The 25,393-nt window shown below is 40.2% G+C and overlaps 1 protein-coding gene across 1 annotated transcript in view; it reads right to left on the minus strand.

The window, feature by feature from the left end:
* FMN2 (formin 2) overlaps positions 1-25,393 on the minus strand; it is a 398,539-nt gene that overhangs the window by 16,729 nt on the left and 356,417 nt on the right. Inside the window, exon 16 of the mRNA XM_005539682.4 lies at positions 22,366-22,515. Within this exon, the coding sequence (XP_005539739.3) occupies positions 22,366-22,515 (150 nt within the window). The remainder of the gene's footprint in view (positions 1-22,365; positions 22,516-25,393) is intronic.

Here is a 25,393-nt window from a genome sequence, read left to right on the forward strand (position 1 = left end):
TTGTAAATAAAGAGCCTGAATTCTATTCTGTAAAATTTAGAGTATCTTTCTCAAGGAATGTAATACAGGATTTGAAAACAGATGAGAAATCTGAAAGGTACTATTAAGAGCTTTTTTCAATGCTCAGATGATATGTTTAAGTCTCTGAAAATAGGAATATTTTTGTTCATATACATGTTAGGATTTTAAAGCTTCTAATCATATTGGTCATCATTAATATTTTTAAATATCTGATTTAGAAAAAAAAGTGTTTGGTTTTCTTCTGCATCTTATAGTAGAGATGATTATAATTCCATGTCAGACTTGGATTTTCATGGTATTTACCAAAGCAGCTCACTTGATATGCCCTTCAGTCCTATAAGAATGCATATTCTTTCTGTATATTCTGAGGATGTTTTAGGTTTCCTTAACAAAATAGTAAAACAAAAATCACTGGTTTCGCAAATCTAATGATAGTAAATTTAAAAAAAATACTCCTGCCGTACATGATGGTCAAAGCTATTATAAAATTGTATCTGACAGCCAAATTCATCTTTTATTATTGGAGAATAGTGCTGTTTATTACATTTGACATTTTTCATGCAAACATCCTTTTACTATTTCCACCTGTGTTAAGATATTTTCTTAATCTTAGTGATTTCTTTTTTCAAATAGCTCAGAAAAGTTTTGTATTAAAGCCAGTGAGATATAAAGTTAAGCTCTATTGGTTCTAACAACACCGGAGTTTATGACACTTCTCTAGCCAGGATGATGTATATGGATCATTTGTATCCTATTTTTTTTTAGTAAGACTTTTTTGGTCAGGCTATGGGGTGAGAGAACTTAAGGGCTATTAAACATAGAAATTAGTTTATAGAGAGTTTATGCAATTTCCTCCCTGTAAAACTCATAAAAGAGTACAACAAAGCTATTTGTATCATAATAATTTGGTATTATGCAAGAGGAAGAATGGCTTAATTAAGGAATAAGACGTGGGGAGATACAAGTCAGGAATGAATCAAGGAAACACACATATTAAGAGAGAACAAAGGTCACAATTTTTCCTTTACTGGATCATTTCTATCCAGTGACAGATATGCTGTTTATCCCACCACCAAAAATAAACACAAAAACAAAACCCTAATCCCTTTGCCCTCCTGCCAGCCTTCCTTTCCATCGTGACCCTTTACATATACAAACGCCTCAAGAGCGCTACCTAGAGTCACTGCGCCAGCTTCCTGGGCTCCCAGTTAATCAGAAATCTGTCCCTAACCACTCAACAGAGACTGCTCTTGTGGATATCACTCATTCACCCACGATCCCGAATCCAGAGGTCAGTTCTCAGTCCTCATCTCTCTTACTCTAGCACTAGCAGTAGTGTGCACGGTTCTTCCTCGATGCCCTCCTTATTAAAGGCCTGACCTCACTTGGCCCACTAGGCTACATAGTCTGGCCCCAGTGCTCCCTCTCGGAATTCTTCTCTTACCTCTCAACTCTCACTCCTGTTCCAGTCACTTTGGACACTTTACTAAACATGCTCCTTCCTTGAGCTTTGCATGCGATGCTCGATCTGTCTGGAAGGTTCTTTCTTCAGATATCCACTAGCTTATTCCCTCACCTCCGAGTCTCTGCTTAGACATCAACTCAGAGGCACTGTCTGGGTAACTGAAATACAATAAACCACCTCCCCTAGCTGTCTTCTCTTTGCCCTTCTCTGTTTTTCCTTGGAGCTTCACTCTATACTTATCGATGGTCTGGACCTCCCTTCTATAACGTAAGCTCCACCAGGGCAGGAATTTGGTTGTATTCACAGCTCCACTGTCTGGTATAGAACAGACACTTAGTTAAGTACATACTGAAGGACCCCAGGGAAGTATGCGGACAAGTCATACATTCGTAGTGAAGCACGCGGAAGTGGTGCTTACAGTTTGAAGAATGCGGAAGGTGGCAGTATGGGGAACGATTAGAGAGGAAAACGGAAATTGGAATGAAAATGCTTTTGATTTCCCATTCCCCTAATGCTTCCTAGATTTGTCTCAGGATATCCATTCCTTAGAGAATCTACCTGAGGTTGGGGAACATTGATTTTGAAGTAGTCCAGCTTCGAGAACTTTTCCCAGAGCAGGAGGTGTGAAGAGTCTGGCCTGACGACCCTGGGAAGTGGTGAGAAGTGAGAGGTGGAATCTGTTGCATAAATCATAGTACCAGTGCTGGTACAGCTGAACTATCAGATGATGAAGCCCAGGGTGAGCGGGAAGCTAAATGAATCAGAAAAGTCCAAGAGACTGCAAAACAATGAACAGGACTAAGGATTTATGTCAGGGCAACAGAAAACCTGGTAGAATCTTCCTAGTTAACCTTAAATATCAGATTTATTACATGAACAAACGATTGGATTTATCTGTGTGGTTCTAGACAGAGCAGAATGAGGGCTAGTGAATAAATGGTTCAGTCGGCCAGCCATTCATTCTATCATCCTTTACCCCGAATTCTTAGGGCTTAGATGGATTCTGGCATTCAGAATTCTTCCGCCGGGCAGGTGGCTCACGCCTGTGATTCCAGCACTTTGGGAGGCTGAGGCGGGCGAGTCACCTGAGGTCGGGAGTTCGTGACCAGTCTGACCCAACATGGAGAAACCCCGTCTCTACTAAAAATACAAAATTAGCCGGGCGTGGTGGCGCATGCCTGTAATCCCAGCTACTGAGGATGCTGAGGCAGGAGAATCGCTTGAACCCGGGAGGCAGAGGTTGTGGTGAGCCAAGGTTGTGCCATTGCGCTCCAGCTTGGGCAACAAGAGTGAAATTCCGTCTCAAATTAAAAAAAAAAAAAAAAAAAAAAGAATTCAGAACGTTTCCAATATCAGACAGGAATATGGAGCATAACACTATCAAAAGAGTCTGACATAGCATGGAAAAATCAAACACATTGACATTTCTGTAAGTATATGAACATTCACACTATAGAATGAGTAAAGACTATACATAGCCCCATGAAAGTTGAGTTTCGCTGACAGATAAATTTGCCACAAAAATATGAATAAGCTTTTGGTTTCTGAGGTTTTTGGGTCTCAAAATTGTAGATAAGAGATTATGGGTCTGGACTATAAAATTAGGATTGAAACTGTATCTATTATAATAATTATCCCCAAAGTTTGTAGACTCCATTATTCCTGTTAGAGAGGTCACAATCAGGGAGAAAATGACAAATGGTTACTAGTGATTAAGAATTTGGATATGAGCATGTCACTCTTAGCTTTTCTGAGATCATTATGCAACTTATTATTATTTTTGAGACAGAGTCTTGCTCTGTCACCCAGGCTGGAGTGCAGTGGCGTGATCTTGGCTCACTGCAGCCTCCGCCTCCCGGGTTCAAGCAATTCTCCTGTCTCAGCCTCCTGAGTAGGTGGGACTACAGGTGGCTGTCAGCACGCCCGGCTGATTTTTGTATTTTTATAGAGATGGGGTTTCATTTTATTGGTCAGGCTGGTCTCGAATTCCTGACCTCAGGTGCTCCACCCTCCTCAGCCTCCCAAAGTGCTGGGATTACAGGCACGAGCCACCATGTTCAGCCTATTATTATATATATTTTTAGAGACAGAGTCTTGCTCTGTTGCCTAGGCTGGAGTACAGTAGCATGATCATAGCTCACTATAACCTCAAACTCCTAGGCTCAAGTGATCCTCCCACCTCAGCCTCCTGAGTAGCTGGTCGTAATAGCAGTAATTTCTAAAGCACCAATGGTACTAATTTTAATAGCACCTTTGATAAGCTATTCACTGTGTTGGGACTTTTGCACTTAATATCATTAGCAGCCTCAATACCATCTTCAGCAATTGTTATCTCAATTGTAGTGTGCCTCCTGGTGGCACACTACAGGCATATGCCACCACACCCAGCTAACTTTTTATTTTTTGTAGAGATGGGGATCTTGTGATGTTGTCCAGCTGGTCTAGAACTTCTGGCCTGAAGTAACCCTCCTGCCCCGGTGAGCCACCACACCTGGCTGAAACTTGCTTTTAATAATTATTAATGAACAGTAAAGTACATCTTATATGGAAATCAACACATTTCCTCTTTACTGTCATTCACAAGCTTTCCAGTGGTCATGTTCTCGCCTCTCTTAAGCTAAGAGATTGTGCAGAGTCCTTGGTTCTCATTTGAAGGCCTAGGACACACGAGTGGATTGTAATCAGTGGTAAAGTGTGTCGGGAGTGATTTGACTTTTTTTTTTAACTAATAATAAATAAAGTAGAGAGCTTTTAAACACAGGAGCCAAGCTTTCCTCTTAATAACATCACTTTGCTAACTTGGGTTTGTATTCTTTCCCGAATGGTTGTGTCATTTCCAGTAACTCCTCATCTAACTATCTGTCCATTCATTTGTTGGCCCATGACATTAAAAAACAATAGCTTTCCCACCTTTATCTCGAATTTGCCATAAATATTATGTAGTCTCAAGTTCAGGCCCCATACCCTGTGCTCTAGTGCTGCTACTTGGGTCTGGCTTTCTATTTTAAATGCTCCCAGCTCCTTCTCTATTCCTAACTCCAACCTCTGTGTTTCTATGCTATGTTGACAACTTTGCTTAACGCTTAACTAACAAGAACAAGATGTGTAAAGAGGGCAAAAGAGGCACGATCCTCGTCCTTTAAAAGACCTCAACACAACACTACTGTAAATAGGAGATCTATAATCTAAAGGATTGGAAGCCATATATATTTATTTTTTTCTTTAGAGTGAGAGTCTCACTTCATCACCGAGGTAGGAGTGCAGTGGTGTGATCTCAGCTCATTGCAACCTCTGCCTCCTGGGTTCAAGTGAGCCTCATGCCTCAGCCTCCTGAGTAGCTGGGATTACAGGTGGGTACCATCATGTCCAGCTAATTTTTGTATTTTTAGTAGATACAAGGTTTTGCCATGTTGGCCAGGCTGGTCTTGAACTCCTGATCTCAAGTGATCCACCTGCCGCCACCTCCCTAAGTGCTGGGATTACAGGCATGAGCCACCATTCCTGGCCCCAAAGCCATATCTTAATGAAGAATGATGCTCAGCAAGAGTAAGTTGATTTGGTGGAGACCAAAAAAAAAAAAAAAAAAAAGAGAAAATGCCGTGATTGCTGTGGATCTACAATGAAGAAAGCACAGGGTTCCATGGTAATGATATCTTAAGATACTAAGTGGCGGATCATGCTGCTAATACAAAAAGATATAAACTCCCTCATAGAGAAGTTATTTCCGGTGACTTTTACCTTCTATGTGTTCCATGCCTTCCATTTTTAAGCACCATTGTTCTTCCTCATCTCTATGCTTCATTAATATACCCACTCTCATTCTCCTCCTTTTCCAAGCTCTTCCTCGTTCTGTCCAGTTCTTCCTCACTGTTTTACTCATGGTGAGAAAAACACTGGGCTCATTTGTAATAATAGTAGTAATTTCTAAAACACCTTTGGTGCTAATTTTCATAGTCAGCATCTGTGAGGAACTATTCACTGTGTTGGGACTACTATACTTAATATAATTAACAGCCTCAATACCATGTACTTTAGTGATTGATATCTCAATGGTTTAAATTAGAAAACTGAAGTTGACTAAGATTAAATAACTGCCCAACGTCAAAGGGCTTATCATTGGTAGTGCTTTGAATCATGTTTGGGAATACAAACCTAAGGAAGGGTGGTTGGTAGAATAGAATTATGTGGGGTTTGGCTTCTATGAATTTATTTAGTGCTAAATCTTTCTCATGCTAAGTTTATTGCTTTTCAAACAACGTTAATATATTAATGATCATGGCAGCAACTGACATTAACTGAGAAGTTTCTATACGTGAAAGCGTGTGCTAAATGTTTTATACTCTGTGTCTCCTTTAATTTACTCCAGGAATTCGGTGCCTCTAGTACCTTCATTTTACAAATGGGGAAACAGGTTCAGAGAGTACATTAAGTTGTCAAGGGTTACACGGGTGCTGTCAGAGATATATATCAAATCCAGGTCTTTTTAACCTATAAGCACGTGCTCTTACTATGTACCTTATTCGGCCTTTGAAAAACGAAAACATTAAGAAAACGAATCAGAGGTTGTAGGAAATAAACTTGTGTACATACTCAGTATAGAATTATGAGTGCTTCTGTCATAAAAACAGCACATGAATTTAAGAATGTATTAATATCTACAGCTAGTCAGATTTTTAAAATGAAAGCTACTGAGTTATCTGTGGGCACCTGAGATTCTCTTAACTGATGAAATCTCTTAACTGATGACATACTTTTTTCTACTACTTTTTCTACTTGTTTCATACTTCTTCCTTTTTATGCCTCATTTTATACACTTCCCCCAAACACCTGGAAAAATTTGACGTGGCCAAATGGAATTTTATCAAACCTTCCAAAAATGTTCAACCTTAAGTCATAGGAATTTGAACCCTAGAGGTTAATTTTTAAAAATAATCCCATCTCGTAAAGTTAAGATCTATGAATACACTTTTATTTCTGATATAATTTTTGTAAAAATATATATTATCTAAATATAATGATCATTAGAATATTTTAAAGATTAAAGAGTTTTACCTCTGTCCTTTTTCCTTGTTCAATAAATTTAGAGGCTCATCTCTCTGAACGATTTTTTCCTGACTAATTAAAGGAATGGGGATTTTTGCCTGTCATTCACTTCTGGGTATTTGAAATTCTAAATGAATGCCTAAGTCATGAATGTTCCAATATATTCTTTTGTAAAAGAGTGAATGGCTATATAACTAATTTTTTTTTTTTTTTTTTTTTTTTTTTGAGACAGAGTCTTGCTCTGTTGCCCAGGCTGGAGTGCAGTGGTGTGATTTCGGCTCACTGCAACTTCCGCCTCCTGACTTCAAGTGATTCTCCCGCCTCAGCCTCCTGAGTAGCTGGGACTACAGGCGAGTGCCACCACACCCGGCTAATTTTTTGTATTTTGAGTAGAGTCGGGGTTTCACTGTGTTAGCCAGGATGGTCTCGATCTCCTGACCTTGTGATCTGCCCACCTTGGCCTCCCAATATATAACTGAATTTTAAGTTTTTTTATTTTTCAGAGTGATGGTAAATGCAGCCCACTTTAGATGCCCATGTTATAAAATAAGAAAAATATTAATAGTGGTAAAATATACAAAGCAAAATACTAAATCATTACTATAATGACAGATATTATCTGTTTATTTAAAACTAAACCCAACACTACACTTCCTTCATGTCTCATTGCTGGGTGCTGCTACCCACTATTTTACTATATCAGGCTTATAAGCACACTTTCTTCTATTGCTCTACTAGTTCTACTCCCGGTGACTCCTAATTTAGTGGAGACAGAGGTCATCGTTAGGTGAATGAAAGTCAGGGGATGAGGCCCCTCTCGGGGAGCAGGCAGGTGAGCCTCTCTAACACGGCTTGCTGGCATTTCCTCCTGGGAACACTCTGATCATCTCATCTCCCAGCTCATCCCCAGAACCACTGCGGGGCAGAATATTGTAAAGCCCAAAAAGAGTTGGTACTGACCTAATGATGCTGGTTCTATTCTGCTCACAGCAAAACAGCTACAGACTTAGCCAACACACCTGTAATTCTGTCCTCCTCAAGACAAATACTTTTTTTTTTTTTTGAGACGGAGTCTTGCTCTGTCGCCCAGTCTAGAGTGCAGTGGCGTGATCTCGGCTCACTGCACCCTCCGCCTCCCAGGTTCAAGTGATTCCCCTGCCTCAGCCTCACGAGTGGCTGGGAATACAGGCACCCGCCACTGCGCTCGGCTAATTTTTGTATTTTTAGTAGAGACGGGGTTTCACCATCTTGTCCAGGCTGGTCTCAAACTCTTGACCTCGTGATCCACCCGCCTCAGCCTCCCAAAGTGCTGGGATCACAGGCGTGAGCCACTGCACCCGGCCAAGACAAATACTTTTAAAAATTAACATTTCCTTACAAAAAACCAGACAACTTGAATCTGCATCTGCCTCCAAGGGATAGGGCTGAATTCCCTTCTGACTGTACAGTAGCACAAGGATACCTTTGTTGTCCTCTTAACCTTGATTTTCTTTTTTTTTTTAATTTATTTATTATTATTATACTTTAAGTTGTAGGGTACATGTGCATAACGTGCAGGTTTGTTACATATGTATACTTGTGCCATGTTGGTGTGCTGCACCCATCAACTCGTCATTTACATCAGGTATAACTCCCAATGCAATCTCTCCCCTCTCCCCCCGCCTCATGATAGGCCCCGGTGTGTGATGTTCCCCTTCCTGAGTCCAAGTGATCTCATTGTTCAGTTCCCACCTATGAGTGAGAACATGCGGTGTTTGGTTTTCTGTTCTTGTGATAGTTTGCTAAGAATGATGGTTTCCAGCTGCATCCATGTCCCTACAAAGGACACAAACTCATCCTTTTTGATGGCTGCATAGTATTCCATGGTGTATATGTGCCACATTTTCTTAATCCAATCTGTCACTGATGGACATTTGGGTTGATTCCAAGTCTTTGCTATTGTGAATAGTGCTGCAATAAACATACGTGTGCATGTGTCTTTATAGCAGCATAATTTATAATCCTTTGGGTATATACCCAGTAATGGGATGGCTGGGTCATATGGTACATCTAGTTCTAGATCTTTGAGGAATCGCCATACTGTTTTCCATAATGGTTGAACTAGTTTACAATCCCACCAACAGTGTAAAAGTGTTCCTATTTCTCCACATCCTCTCCAGCACCTGTTGTTTCCTGACTTTTTAATGATCGCCATTCTAACTGGTGTGAGATGGTATCTCATTGTGGTTTTGATTTGCATTTCTCTGATGGCCAGTGATGATGAGCATTTTTTCATGTGTCTGTTGGCTGTATGAATGTCTTCTTTTGAGAAATGTCTGTTGATATCCTTTGCCCACTTTTTGATGGAAAGCTGGAGGCATCACGCTACCTGACTTCAAACTATACTACAAGGCTACAGTAACCAAAACAGCATGGTACTGGTACCAAAACAGAGATATAGACCAATGGAACAGAACAGAGTCCTCAGAAATAATACCACACATCTACAGCCATCTGATCTTTGACAAACCTGAGAGAAACAAGAAACAGGGAAAGGATTCCCTATTTAATAAATGGTGCTGGGAAAATTGGCTAGCCATAAGTAGAAAGCTGAAACTGGATCCTTTCCTTACTCCTTATACGAAAATTAATTCAAGATGGATTAGAGACTTAAATGTTAGACCTAATACCATAAAAATCCTAGAGGAAAACCTAGGTAGTACCATTCAGGACATAGGCATGGGCAAAGACTTCATGTCTAAAACACCAAAAGCAACGGCAGCAAAAGCCAAAATTGACAAATGGGATCTCATTAAACTAAAGAGCTTCTGCACAGCAAAAGAAACTACCATCAGAGTGAACAGGCAACCTACAGAATGGGAGAAAATTTTTGCAATCTACTCATCTGACAAAGGGCTAATATCCAGAACCTACAAAGAACTCAAACAAATTTACAAGAATTAACCTTGATTTTCTCTTTGCCAGGTATAACCATTAGCTAATTCCACACAATGCCACGGTGGAGGTGGCTTGCTCTAGGAACGGTCTGCGTGCCCTTTTTGAAAAGGCAGAAGCGGCATCTTTCAGGATGACCCTCCGTCTATAAGGCACAGCTATCCAGACAGAACTTTATATAGCTCAGCATCAAGTTTTAAATCATTCAAAAAAGAAATGTGCAAGGAGACATGCCAGCCTTTCTCCAGAGAGAGATCAATGAGCCGTGGAGCCACACTGGCCAGGAGCACGTTCTTTCATCTGGATACCGAGCATGATGCTCGGGTGCCAGCCTCACCGCTGGCCCTAAAGGAAGGGAGCGACCTCTGTAATCAATCAGAGGTGGAACGTGGCCGGCCCAGGTGGGAGAGGATGGAGACAATGCTAAAAGATTAGTTAGGGAATGTTTGGTATTACCAACAAGATGAAATGACAGACGAGGTTGATTACATAAAGTTTTCAGACTTAGAAAGACATTCAAGGTATCTGGGATCCTTGGTGTTTTATTACAAATCTTAGGAAACAAAAGCAAAGTAAATCAAAACAGAATGAAATGAAGTGAAGATGCTCATAGGCTTCATGTAAGACAATATTCACAGGGATTGTGCAGATAGATAATATAAGTAATAAATTATAGCTGTAATTAGAAAGCCTAAATTGTAAAACAAAAATGTTTTACATCATTTTAGGAATTATATTAGGTGTAATGCTGTTTTCATTTATTTGGCTCTGCAGAATTACTACTCTTACAAAAATTGCAAAATCATAGGTCTTAAAACACCAAGAATTTTAGAATTGAATTTTGATGTGATATTATAATAAGTATATAAGAAATGGGGAGATAGTGGTCAAAGAATACTTCTAACTTTGAGCCCTAAAATGAGCAAGTGTAAAGACCTAATGTACAGCACAGTACCTATTATTAATAATATGTATTGTACACTTAAAACCTGCTAAGAGAATAGATCTTAAGTATTCTCACCGCAAAAAGTTGATGGATACATTAATGCTTAATTGTGATAAGCACTTCACAATGTATATCAAGACATCACATTGTATAACCTTATACATAATATATTTATTTGTCAATTATGCCTCAGTAAATCTGGGAGAAGAAATAGCATATATACATAATAATTTAAATAATGATGATGACAATTGACATATCCCTTTAAGGAGGAACAAATTGTGTACAATAGCTTTTCACATAAACCAAAGAACTCCAAGCTACATGATCCTAATTTGCCACGATGATTGTGGTTCAATCGATGGAAACTTGAATGAACTAGAAATGTCAACATTCAAGACCGCACTGTAATTCTACAGCCAGTTCTTCAGCATCAGCATGGGTAATCTTCACTGGGTATCTCCTCGCGAGTAGGCACCATATCAAAGGTCTGTCTTTAGTATTGTCTGCCTTAAACAAAAGTTTCCTTTCCATGGGCTTAAAATTCTTCCCATGACCTAGTAGCTGCCCATGGTTCAAGTTTCTAAGGCCAACCTTGTATGGCAAGCAAAAAGCCTGAGCAGTAACTCGGTCAGAAGGCCGTGGAGTGGGGCCCATTGTCAGTGAGCAGAAAGTCACAGGAAAGGCAGGGGAAGTGGGTACCAGGGGGGATAGGGATTCTGGAGAGAATGTAAAGTGTTCACTAAACAGAAATGAAAGATGAAAATCTTCACCCATAGCAAAGACAGACTCATTCATTTTCCTTTTACGTACTTTAACCACTTTTTTTTTTTTTTTTTTTTTTTTTTTTTGAGACAGGGTCTCACTTCCATCACCTAGGCTAGAGTGCAGTGGTACTATCTCAGTTCACTGCAGCCTCAACAGCCCGGACTCAAGTGATCCTCCCACCTCAGGTCCCCAAGTAGCTGGGACTACAGGAAGACGCCACCATGCCCAACTAAATTTTGTATATTTTGTAGAGATGGGGTTTTGCTATGTTGCCCAGGATGGTCTCAACTCCTACACTACAGCCATCCGCCCACCTTGGCCTCCCAAAGTACTGGGATTACAGGCGTGAGCCACCCTACCCTGCCAGTTAACCACTTTTTATCATATTGAATTACTATTTTTTTGAGACAGGGTCTTGCTCCGTTGCCTATGCAGGAGTGCAGTGGCGCAATCACGGCTCACTACTGCTTCAACTTCCCATGCTCAAGTGATTCTCCTGCCTCAGCCTCCCAGGTAGCTGGGACCACAGGTGTGCGCCACCGTGCCGAGCTAATTTTGGTTTGTTTTTGTAGATACATGGTTTCCCTATGTTTCCCAGGCTGGTCTTGAACTCCTGGGCTCAAGCAATCATCCTGCCTCAGCCTCCGAAAGTACTGGGGTTACAGGTGTGTGCCACAGCACCTGACCAAATTATTTTTTTCTCAGTATTTATCTCTTTCCATTAGCAATAAAGGTCCTATGTATTATAGAAACTTGAATAATAGGACTCCTCCCATGGAGATTAGATTTGAAAAAGTTTATTCACAATAGATGAATAATTGTTCAAAACACACACACACACACACACATATATATGCATACATATAGTATTTTTTGCATGTGTGTATATTTTTAAAACATGACTTAGATTTCCTGACATGGGTTTACACCGGGAAAGCACCAGCCTATTTCATCACTACAGAGTCGAACTACTGCAAATTACTAATTATCGAAATTGATGATGATCCTTTTGATTCTGGAATGAGCTGTGCAATTTTTTAAAAAGCTTTTTCCAGCAGATTTATCTCCGAAATTCTGTTTAGCTAATAGTCATGTTTGTAGTTACAAGATTTGCTTTCCTTGGGTACATACAAAATTACTCGGGTACAGGGGAAATAGTAGGAATTGAGCCAGGCAGGAAGAAGAGGAACCAATGTCAGATTTTTCAACACTGTGAACACTCTGAATAGAGATAACCGGAGGTCATCAGTATGTTCAATTGTAGTCCACTTTTCTGCTTAGAACTCTAATGTAATACTAATGTGTGAATTCTACTTAATTCTTCTTTCTACCAAAACAGCCTTATTGAGCTATCATTCACATAGCATACAATTCACCCACTGGACGTGAATGTCAATTTTTTTTTTAGTAGATGCATAGGTTTGTGCACCCCTCTAAAACCATCTAAGTTTAGGACATTTTGTACCCCCCAAAAGAAACTTAATTTGCAGTCACTCTCCATTTTTCTCCCTTTGTACCCAGAGACTCCAGCTCCTTACAAGGACTAATCTACGTTCAGGCCCCACGTATTAGGTTGGTGCAAAAGTAATCGTGGCTTTTGCCATAAAAGTAATGGCAAAAACCGTTTTGTATTTCCACCAGCAATGTATGAGAGTTCCACACATTCTCATCATCTGCAACACTTGTTACTGTCTGTCTTTTTGATCACAGCCTTCCTAGTGAGTATGAAGCATATCTCACTTTGGTTTGATTTGCATTTCCCTGAGGACTAACAATGTGGAGTATCTTTTCATGTGTTTACTGGCCATTCTACTTACATTTTTAGGATCATTTTCTTTTCATTCTCTGTCCAAGACACCTGAATATTATCTAATTTTTTGTAGGTCCTATATTGAAACATATATTCTCAAAGTACCTCAATACCGATGTTCATTCTTGGTATCCAACCTCCTAACATCCCCCAACACATACACACCCAACACATGCTTTCACAAATAATTGCTTTTAAAACTGAGCTTAATGCCTTATTACAGCTGCTTTGATGATCCATTTGCCCTAAGGCTACTAATGTTTAAGTGCAGAAGAAACGCTTTCCATTTTTCTAAAGCTTCACTCCCCCTAATGGGAACAGGGGTAGTGTGTGAAGCTGAAATCCTTAAGTCGAACAGGAGGAGTGTGTGAATGTGGAATTCCTTTGCCCAAAGGTGTCAGAGTTAGCACGGAGCATGTCATGCTGGGAATGAACCATGGGGAAGCCTTTGGCTCCTTACATTTTTGATTATCTTAAAAATCCAGGCTCTAGCAGAAGACCACACAAACCTAACAATTTGTTAATTTGATATTATTCAAATTCAACAGGTCTGTACTTCCTCTAGCAGATTATAACCACTACATCATTTGAAAGTATCCTAAAGAAATTAAAAATTGCCCCTGAATCATCTAGCTTGAATAGGATCTTGTTTTCGGCCCACATAAGCCACATGATGTTATTTTTTAAAGGAGTAACTTTAAATATCTTCACTCCAGGAAGTATATTTTGATCCAGGAGAGTTCTACTGCAAACTTTGCTAAGACATCAAAAAACCCTTTTAGCAAATGCTGAAGGGGAATAAAAATTTCTCAGATACCTTACAAGTGTCTACAAACTCATTAAAAGATGCTACAATGTTCAAATCCTTACCAAACTAAAAACATCTTTGGACAAGCCACGTTCTTAGCTCTTGGTCCGGATTCTCTAGAACTACGTACTGAGAGTTTCTTCAGTTTTTGAATTGAGGATTTTGAAGATCTCCCAAAGTTTTAAAAACATCTCTTGGAACACGGCAAGATAAAGAAGCAAACGCAAAGCCCTTTCCCAGCTAATCTTCACCTTAGGCCCTTCCATTTTTTGAAAAGAACTGCATTTTACAAAGTAAATATCCTAATATTCAGGGTTTCATATCTTTTCTTAACCTCAGCTTTTTTTCTACAGCATTTTAGAAGAAAGGAAAACCCTGCTTGCTTGATCTCTAGCATCCTAGTGAATATTAGCTTTTCAGTATCTGAGCTTACATTTACCATTTTCTGATTCCCAAAACTGGTTCATCCAGGAACCTGTGAACAGCAAATCTATGTAGATTTTCCTCCAAAATATATCTCAAATCCACCTATTTTCTACAATCTTTACTGCCTTCACCCCAGTCTGCACAGTCCTAGCTCTCAATTAGGTCACTAAAATAACTTCCTAACTTGCTTTTACACTCTCCAATTTACTACCCATTTGGCGGCCAATAATCTTCTCATTACATACATCATATAAGGTTATTTTCTCTCTGGGAAAAAAATACAAAACCCTTTGATGGCTTCCTATTGAATGCACAATAAAAGTCAATGTTTACCACGACCTACCAGGGCCTGAGTGCTCAGGCCCCAGCTTGCTTTATCAAATTCATTGCATGGCCCCCATCTTTCTTGGGAAGTGCTCAATCTTTCCTGCCACATTACCGTGAACATCCCTACCGTCTGTCTGGAATGCTCACATACTACATTACCCCCTCCCCACTGTGCCCCTTCACAGGGCTGCTCCCTTGATTCTTCAGGTGTCCACAGCAATGCTGCCTCTTCAGAAAGGCCTCCTCTGACCAGCCTCTCTAAATGACCTTCCTCCCTTTGGATTCTGCAAGATGACTCCCTGTTTGTTTTCCTCATAGCACTGATTTCAGCTTGTAACTTAAATACATGCTTACTTTTTGTTGTCTGCTTCTCTCATGAGAAGAGAAAAGATCCACATGGCCAGGAATGTTGCCTATCACATAGTAGGGCATACATATCATAAATAATTGTTGAATGCATTACTTACTGTTTTAATGTGTATTCGTTATTCCAATACATGAATACAGATAAATCTCCACACACCCTCAGCCTCCACTGGCCACTATTTTGACTGTCCTGTTCATTGACTCTCCTGCCAAACCTTTGGTTACAGAAAGTTGGCACTGAGAAGAGGATTTCTTTATGGGTCATTTTTCTAAAAATTGATGCCTGAATGAAAAGGGTGAATGGTTGGCCAAATTCATTTATCAAGCAATGCAAGAATGCTACATTGCAGCCCAAGAGGCAGGTTCATTTAGGTATCCAGCAAGTACGTTATTGCATAAGAATAAACTTTCCTTATCTCCATTCTTCAGCTGCATTTTCAATTTCTTTGAAAATGGTCTCTTCCTTCTTAAACTTACTCCGATAATATCATACATAAATCTGAACATACAGCTCACTTGAATACAAATCAATTATGGAAACAGAAATGTTAACAAGGCATGAGGGGCTCGCCAATGGAACACATAACCTTCTAAGGATAAACATTCCAATTATTTTCCTCTAATTACAGGTTTCAGCTGGGCTGAAACAAGACTTGACTGCCACATGCTTGTGCAATTAGAGAAGTAGCTATCCTTTCTCTTGGATCATCAAAGACTACCTGTCTTGAAGTAAAATAAACTAGTAAATTAAGTTAGACAATACTTTAAACATAACTCTTACTAATGTCATGATTTATTAAATTAAAATATCTCAGGCCAACTAAAAATGAAATAATGATAGGCCACAATACACACTATGAGGTTTGGGACCCAGTGGCCAGAGCCAGATCTTCTTCTTGCCTAAAAGCCCTTAGCTCTCTGGACTGTCTGTGAAAATCCTACACTTGCTCCACGTTCCATGTCAAAAGTCCTCTGGGCAGAATTCCTTAATCCTCGCTCCTGGTTCCTCCCACTGCATGATACACCAACCAGTGCTATACTACTAGCTCGAAGAAGACGAGACTTACATTTAATGTACTTGAACGTCTCACTGTCCAGTACGACTCCATATGGAATCAGTGAATAATCACAGGCAGCTTCACATGGTTATACAGCTGAACACTCATCCTGAAAACTGAGCGCAACTTTCACTAGAGCAAAGAAAGAGGTGATGTTGTTCTGGAAGCCTAACCCTCCTTTCCCAGGACCTGGACCATAGCCTCTCAATCAGGGTAAAAAAAGACACACATTCTTAATCAATCTGTACCTCTTTCTTTTAATTAATACAGCTCTTGTTATCCTAGCTCCACAGGGCCTCATTAGTGGCTAGGTGACAGTCATGCTAACGCCTTCCTGAAAATAAGAGACGAAGACTGCCTATTTCCTTACCTACTACAACTACGCTCTGTGAGACCTTCGGGAAATGCTTAGAAGAATACATGTCAGTCTCCCTTCCCATCTTCTGGTGAATACAGACACATTGAATTTTTTCTTTTTTTTGAGCTGGAGTCTCACTCGGTCACCCAGGCTGGAGTGCAGTGGTGCGATCTCGCCTCACTGCACCCCCCACCTCCCAGGTTCAAGCAATTCTCCTGCGTCAGCCTCCAAAGTAGCTGGGATTACAGGTATGCACCACCATGCCTAGCTAATTTTTGTATTTTTAGTAGACACGGGGTTTTACCATGTTGGCCAGGCTGGTCTTGAATTCCTGACCTCATAATCCACCCACCTCGGCCTCCCAAAGTGCTGGGATTACAGGCATGAGCCACTGTGCCCGCCTGACAAATTGAAATTTAAAAAAATACATACTTGCACATGTTTTGTGTTGCTCAGTGATGACAAGTTTAGATTATTTTTTCAAAAAAGGAGGATTTCTTACTAACAACTGTACATGTCTAGTTCCAAGTAGATGAAAAAATAATTTTTCTGACTTGTGACAAAACCAGTGGGTCACATGATTTGTGTCCATTGTATCACATAGTGTAGACATGGAGGGATAGGTTACATGAACATTTTCAAACTAAAGTTCATCCTTGGACTCACAACCAAGATATTTTGCCTAACCAAGAATGTAACTGAGTCACAGTAATACTTTGTTTTTACAGACTATGTTCTTAAGATGCTTAACATGCCTTAGCAATGTCATATCACCTTGTAGGGAGCCATGACCGGGATACTATCTTTAATTAAGTGATGGAAAAACAGTATAGGCATTCAGAAGGTAGATACTGTGCTACATACTTCAAATACATTATGTCATTTAGTCCACATAACACTGCAAGATCGTATTATCATTTCCATTTTACAGATTAGGAAACTGACTCTCGAGAAACAATTGACTTTCTATGATTCTGGAGCCAGTAAGTGGCAGAGCTAACTTGGAAATCCAAACACATTGGCTAGAAAGACAGCAGCCCTATCCGACACAGATGTGTAGAAATTCACTATTTCGAGAAATATATCAACCAAATCATATGAGTCATCAGGACCAAGTAAGAAAATAGAGTTATTATTATCACTCTGTAATCAGACACAAATTAGAAATAGTGGGCATAAGAAAAATTTAGACAGGATTTAAAACCTTCATGATATTTTTCAATCTATACATATCAAACTAGTCCAAGGAAAATTCTATCAGAAAAATTTCAAGGACACCATTAACACCATCTTTCAGGTTATTTCTACCATGCTAAGACATTTTGCTAATTACATGAGTTACTTTTAAAGGCTTAATAAATTAGGCCAGATTATCGTTTACTTTTTTTGGGGAAACTGTTCTTCCTTCAAAAGCACTGCTCTGAAGGGAACTGTCAATCCTGGTAACGCTCTGCTCTCACTTCAGGATCAGGTTTGTGAACTGCTAAGCTAACCACAGTACCACCAGGGCTGATTCAGAGATGGACACAATTCATTCGGCGTTCCTCCCTGGCACTTTTGCAGATGGATATGGAAACTGCTCTCTTCTCCTGGGTTATGAGAATATAAGCCATGGCAGTGGCTGACAGCTAACGAACAGCCTAGGTTGCAAGTTAAAGCTAAGCTCCAGAGGAGTGGTAGGTTGGGAAGAAAGGGTGAGAGAAAGAAGAGGAAAAAGAAGGAGAAAGAATAGAGACAGGACGTTTAAAAAGACACAAGGATCACGGAAGAGACAGGTACAGACACACGCGGCTGACTGACCCCACTCACAGCAGGCAGAATTCTGCATTCAGGCCTCCCACAGGCAAGTTCCACTCTCGCCCTTCTGAGGTTTGACTGTCTAAACAAATAAAATCTCTCTCTCTGTCTCTGTCCCTCTCTCCTTTTGCTTTGAGGTGTTCAGAACAGGGATTTTATTATCTACAATGATCAACTCAAGTTATGCAAGAAAACATGTTTCATTACTTTACTAGGCTAAGTTCTTATTTCCATGTCTGCGCAATGGTAATGATGCAACAAGTCAAGTCAGCAAATACTTATGGAGACACAAAGAGGGGAAAGGCGGTGTGGCCCGTGACAAGTGAGGGCTGTACCAGATATGAGGACACTCATCCCACTGAGAAAGACCCACACTGAGTGGTTCTTAATTAAAAATAAAAAAGACCAGCATGCAAATATCTAAAATTAATGGTATAAAATCGACATATTGTTAGGCAGTATAAGATTAGCCATTGAAGAAAACAGGCTGATAGTAAATAGTATAGGAGTACAGAGGTGAGAAATAGGTTGGAGAACAGCATTCCATTTTAAGTATTTGTAATTCCGCTTGCGGTCCTACTCGCACTGACAGTAACTGTACAAGAAGTTTCACACTCTTAAATGACCCCACTAGTATTTCCTATCCATGTCCTGGGGCATTCAAAACATTTCTGAAATAGTTTTCCATTTAACTATAGAAAATATAATATAAAGTTTACACCAGGCCAGGTGTGGTGGCTCACGCCTGTAATCCCAGCACTTTGGGAGGCCGAGGTGGGCAGATCACAAGGTCAAGAGATGGAGACCATCCTGGCCAACATGGTGAAACCCCGTCTCTACTAAAAATACAAAAATTAGTTGGGCGTGGTGGCGCATGCCTATAGTCTCAGCTACTCAGGAGGCTGAGGCAGGAGAATCGCTTGAACCTGGGAGGCAGAGGGTGTGGTGAGCCGAGATCGCGCCACTGCACTCCAGTGTGGTGACAGAGCAAGACTCCATCTCAAAAAAAAAAAGTTTACACCAAAGTAGGGCACAGGTGTGCATTTGGGCAGTCAGATAGGGCGCCAAGGGCTCTGTGCTTGCTTTAAGGCTTTGCTGTCTTGAAATTATTAATTTTTATACAAGAAATTCTGCATTTTCATTTTTCACTGTTTCCTAAAAATTACATAGCTGGTCCCTCACTAAGGAAAGGAACAGGACTGTTGTGCAAACAACTCCAACCAATGGTTTTCCTTTTCAAGCAATCTGGTTACCATTTCCCAAGAGGGTAATAGATTTTGGAAGTCAAAAGGCAAAGCAGCGCTCTCACCTGCCACGTGTTCTTCCTTAGCCTTTTATTAAAAGCAAATGATTTAGAAAACTAAGTCTGCAGTCAAGAGCACTTGTAAACTGCCAATTCACAACACTGCTCACATGAATGTCAGGTCACCAAGTGTGAACCCAAAGCCCATCACATAGTTTTAGGATATGACAAGCACAGGATAAAGAATTTTAAAAACGGATCTGGCTGATTTTATGAGATACTTAGAGAGTGAAGCAAAGCTCATTCTGGGCATGTCAGCTGCACACAATGCCACCAAACAGTGGGTTGTTGTTGAAAATGTCATCTAGAAACAGTTCTATCTCATGGAGCGTGTGTTAGATGGGACTCTGAGAATGCTGTCGTGGGGCATGTATTAGACAGGGTTGTGAGGATGCTTAGGGAGCAAAGCAGCTGAATGAGTCCATCTCAACATTTTCTCTAAGTAAGCATCTCACCAGCTTATATTCTGGTCTATGCCAGCAGAAGAAAGCGAGAAGGAGGGTGTCCAGCATCCTTGGCCTAGGACCTCCACGACAGGATCAAGCCATTCTCCGACTGCGATGCACTTGCTTACGTGATGTGCATTGGACCAGCTACTCCAAAGCGACAACGTCATCAGTCCTGTCTTGTTGATGTCTAAAATCACACTGTCTACACTCCCATTGAGGACTCTCATCTTTTTTTTTTTTTTTTTTGAGGCGGAGTCTCGCTCTGTCGCCCAGGCTGGAGAGCAGTGGCGCGATCTCGGCTCACTGCAAGCTCCGCCTCCCGGGTTCCCGCCATTCTCCTGCCTCAGCCTCCCGAGTAGCTGGGACTACAGGCGCCGCCACCACGCCCGGCTAATTTTTTTGTATTTTTAGTGGAGACGGGGTTTCATTGTGTTAGCCAGGATGGTCTCGATCTCCTGACCTCGTGATCCGCCCGTCTCGGCCTCCCAAAGTGCTGAGATTACAGGCTTGAGCCACCGCGCCCGGCGAGGACTCTCATCTTAGATATGATGAAAATCATCGTGCAAGGGGAAACACGACTCTTTTCATTTTGAACCTTAGTGTAAATAAGTTTCAAACCCTTTTCTAGGGGACCAGGTTTAGATTAGAGGTAAAAGGAGGAAGGTCGGGACTTAGGGAAGGGCAGGAAGGGAAGTTCTGTGTGATGTGCTAAGGTTTAAGAAAAACCTTCCACTTTACAATTTTCTGAACTGTGCAAGCCTTTTTTGGTAAATATCACTTAATATATGACTTAGTCTGAAGGAAAAGAAGAGTGATTCAAATACACTTACTTTTAAGCAATTATCTCTTCTACCCCACCTGCATAGAAATTTCACTAAAAGCTCTCATCTTTTATGTTAACACCTACTGATGCATTTGGAAGTAGAATAAGCTCATTATCTTTAAAGTGCAAGTTTAAAGTGTTTTCCTTCTGTTCAAGCCATTTTCTTTTTCCACCTACTATTCACTGAGGATAGTTTCTTCTGTGACACACCTATGGATCTAAATAATTAATTATAGGAGTAAGTGCAAGTCTGGCATAGTTTACAGGCTCAATAAATGTTATCAATTAATTCATCTAATTTAAGGAGGTATCAAAATCGAATTACAACTGAAAGCAAGGTGAACAACCATGATATCGTGTATAAGCAGACCAAAGTGAAGACAATAAGCAGAAAACAGCAGAATTTTGTGAACAAAATTTCTCAGGATGTAAGTTTTCTTTTTTTTTCTCTTGTCTTTTCTTTTCTCTTCTCTTTTCTTTTCTGACAAAGTCTTGCTCAGGATGTAAGTCTCCCCTCCCCTCCCCTTGCCTCCTCTTCTCTCCTCTCCTCTCTCCTCCTCTCCTCTCCTCTTCTTCTCCCCTCTCCCCTCTCCTCTTCTGACAGAGTCTTGCTCCGTCACCCAGGCTGGAGTGCAGTGGCACAATCTCAGCTCACTGCAATCTCCGCCTCCTGGGTTCAAGCGATTCTCCTGCCTCAGCCTCCTGAGTAGCTGGGACTACAGGTGCCCGTCAAAACGCCCAGCTAATTTTTGTACTTTTAGTAGAGACAGGGTGCCTTCGCCAAGTTTGCCAGGCTGGTATCGAACTCCTGACCTCAAGTGATCTGCCTGCCTTGGCCTCTCAAAGTGTTGGGATTACAGGCATGAGCCACCGCTCCCGGCCCACAGGATGTAAGTTTTCTAAAGATCTAAAGTAAAGTTACTGTTAGTGATGTTAGGAAGCATACGAATTGGTTTGGCATTATGGCTTGCTTTATAGTATAGCTTCTGTTTCCCTTTATTTTCCCACTAGACGCAGCTATTTGGGGATGCCACCCTGACAGGGCTAGCATTCTTCATGACTTAATATGTAATATGCCTCTATGGAATTTCATAATCATGGAGACTTTATTCCATATACTGAAGAGGGGACAGTCCCCTTCCTGAAAAGATTTATTTTAGAAAGTATCACACAATTCTACAAGAATCTTGAAAGGTCTTTTAAAAAATATTGACATCTGTGTTTCTTGGTGATATCTGGATGAAATTTTGATATGAGTGGTAAAATGACAATAGCCCACGAACTGAGCAAACTATTCCTTTTACCCTTACAGCCTTTGCTATCTGTTCTTTGAAGTGAGTGCGTCTGCCATTGCAGCAGGGTTGTTCAAGCCTTCTTACGTGGTCACTTTGACATGATTTCCTCCTGACAGAAGTTGTGTCACCTGACAGTGGTCCTGGCAAACCAGCACCCCAGCTTCTCTCTGTAGCGTCCCAGCTTCTGTGCTGACTCTTCTTATTAAAACTCCACATTTTGCCAAATGTCAGCATCCTCCTCAACTTGCTACCCCAGGTTGAGGGCCATCTAATTTTTTATTCAGGCTATGAAAATTGGCAACCCCCGTGGTGCCACACCTAATAAAACACCAGTTTTAAAATGCCATCGTGCAAATGAAAATACCTACCTCTCTTGTAGAAGAAGTTTGTTCTCTTTCTTCCAGAAGTCTTTAAAGTCAGAGCTGAATTCATGCCAGATACTGAAGAAAGCATTTGGGGACACCTCCTTCTCTCCAAGTTTTGGTTTCATGAAGAAATACGCCGTAGTCTCCAAAAAGCTGTCAAAGCATACACACGCAAGAGCATAAAAACCATGATTACTTTCCAATATGGGATAGCCTTTCTCTATCCAAATGCTGATTTTATTCATGCACAATTATTATTACCAAGAGGACTCAAACTCTTCAAGCACCAACATTGGCTCTCTTATGGTTTAATGTTAAGAGTTTTGGATACAGATAGTAGCAGTTGACAAGAATCCTCCAGGTACTAATAACTACCCCTTGACCAATTCTATTTCAAAATTAATCACTCTGTGTTGGACACACTCCAGAAATGAACTTGTCATCAAGATGAGACATATTGAAAGTTGTGGGCCTATACTTCCTTTCTAAACTCTAAACAAATGAAATATCAACCAAGTGTCCCCAAACTAATATGTAGTCCATATTTATATTATATTGCTTATACACTAATTGCCTTCCTACATTGTTAGAGGGAATAAAAGCAAGAGTCCCAGGAGATGCTGACAAAGTCTCCCGTCAGAGACCACAGTGCTATTATTGAGTAGAGACCAATATGGCAGCCAGCACCGTGACAGTAGATTGCTCAGGGCCAGTTTTCAGAAGGTGACACTCAGAGGCTGCTTAATATTACAGCTATATGGAGCTCAGAGAGTTTCAAAGTGGTTATTTGACAAAGAACATACCACTAGTAAATGGTAGGTTTCTGACTTAACAAAAGTCTTCTAGTGCCATGAGTGATGCCCTGAGAAGAATCCTGACCAATACAGTCAATAACGCTGAGGCAAGAGGACTGGTTAGAGAAAAGTCAGAGATGCTGCAAAGGGGTGGCACGCAAAGAAGCTTGTCTTTACTTTTTCTTTCTTTGGCCTGGGGCCAGCACTATTTCTGCTCTACCAAAACTCAAGTTTGATCTACTCTGAAGTAGAAATATCAAAGGCAACTTGATTTTGCTCAGTGACAAAAAGTATGTATGTATACATATATATACATACATACCCTAACATATACACTTACACATATCTCTGTGTGTATTCAGCTTGCCATAGCTGATTTCAAATGTCTATTATGAAAAACAGTATGAGCATTAAAATACTGAGTGTTTTTTTTTTTCTTTTTTTGAGACAGAGTCTTACACTGTCACCCAGGCTAGAGTGCAATGGTGCAGTCTCGGCTCACTGCAACCTCCACCTCCCGAGTTCAAGCGATTCTCCTACCTCAGCCTCCCGAGTAGCTGGGATTATAGGTGCCCACCACCACGCCTGGCTAATTTTTTAAAATACTGAGATCTTTAAGTTGAGTTTGCTCAGAAGGTAAAAGAGTTAGAGCATCACACGTAAAAACAAACATTCACAGCTATGGCTAATCTGCTGTTTTTAAGCTTGCCTATGGCTGTCTCCGAGCAGCAAGATTCCCAGGATATCAGCTTTTGAAGTTCTAGGCAGAGATGACAAGACTGATTTGATCAAATGTGTGGATCTCAGGTATTATATTTTTCTCCTTAGTTAGCCTACTAGAAAAATGACACAGTATGGTCAATTAAACCTGAGAAAGAGTCAGGCTGTGAAGTGGATATGCAACGTGAGAATCTGGCTGCCACGAGCTATGGTAGTGACATTAGAATGCATCTAGCGGAATGTGCTGACGGCATCAGAACTGCCCGGAGAGTAGATGGCAGAGAACACAATAAGACATATCTGGGTCATATTTTATTACAACTGATAACAGAAACACATACATGCCTTCTGGGAAAACTGGTCATTTTCCTTATATACCTAAAAAGAATGTACGACCTGTTAGGCTGAAGTTAGTTCTCAAGTCTTTTCTATCCGTTTATTCATTCTCCTCATTGCTCTGGTCTTTGAACTTCATAAAACTTATTACAGAGCAAGTCCATCTGTTTGGGTAGCCATATGTAAGTTGCAATAGCTAGTTCATCCAGTCAGCTATCTTGCAGCATTTTGAAAGTTTTATCACTAGGTCGCATGGTATCAAAAGCAAAGAATGTAAGATTTAGAATGAGATGACAAGGAATATTGAATCCTACCTCTATGACCAGCTATATGAGCAAACCGTTTAACATCATTGTGCCTCAGTTTTTCCACTGTAAAACAGAGATTATCATAAACAGTTGTTTTGAAGTCCAATGGGTAAAAATGAATTGCCAAAGTATTTGTTGAATGTGTCAACACAAAACAAATGTATTTTATATTACATATGTTATATTACATATGCTATATATTTTATATTGCCTATTAAATAAATATAAATATATATTTCCTAAAAATATTCTCTAAATTATAACTAACTCAACTGGGGCTGATTTATGAACAGATTCTCAGGTGATCATGTTCTCTGAAGAATTTTTTTTTTTAGTTACCAGCAGGCACGAAAGCTTCCGATACTAGTGATAATCATTCTAATTATTCAATAATTTCTTCTTGGCTCTGTTATACAAAGCACATAGATTTAGGCAGGTAATTTAATTTCTGAGCTTCAGTTTTTTTTCATCTGTAAGTAGAAAAAAATGCCTGCTTTTCAAGGTTGTCATGAAGATTAAGTAAAAGTACCTTGCAAGTTATAAACTGAAGTAGTAATATATGTATTCACCTTAGAAGAGGCAAAAATTTTTCAATAAAAAAATTGTTCTTTGTGTAAAACTTTAAGAACATGTTAGCCAAATGAGTATCCAACAATTGATTTAAAGTCAAATGTGAACCTGATTACTGGCATGAGTCACAATAAAAAGAAACTTTTGTCGGTAGCTATTTCTTCGGATGTGGCCGTGGTGAAAGAATAAGTGTACCTGAGTATGTGACGTAGAGTGTCTAGAAGAATTATCTGAGGATCACGAGTGCTGTCTCAACTGTACACTGCCACCCTACTCCCTGAAATAAAGTGTAAATACTTAAAA

The sequence above is a fragment of the Macaca fascicularis genome, chromosome 1 (assembly GCF_037993035.2).
Source record: "Macaca fascicularis isolate 582-1 chromosome 1, T2T-MFA8v1.1".
In the NCBI taxonomy this organism is placed as follows: Eukaryota; Metazoa; Chordata; class Mammalia; order Primates; family Cercopithecidae; genus Macaca; species Macaca fascicularis.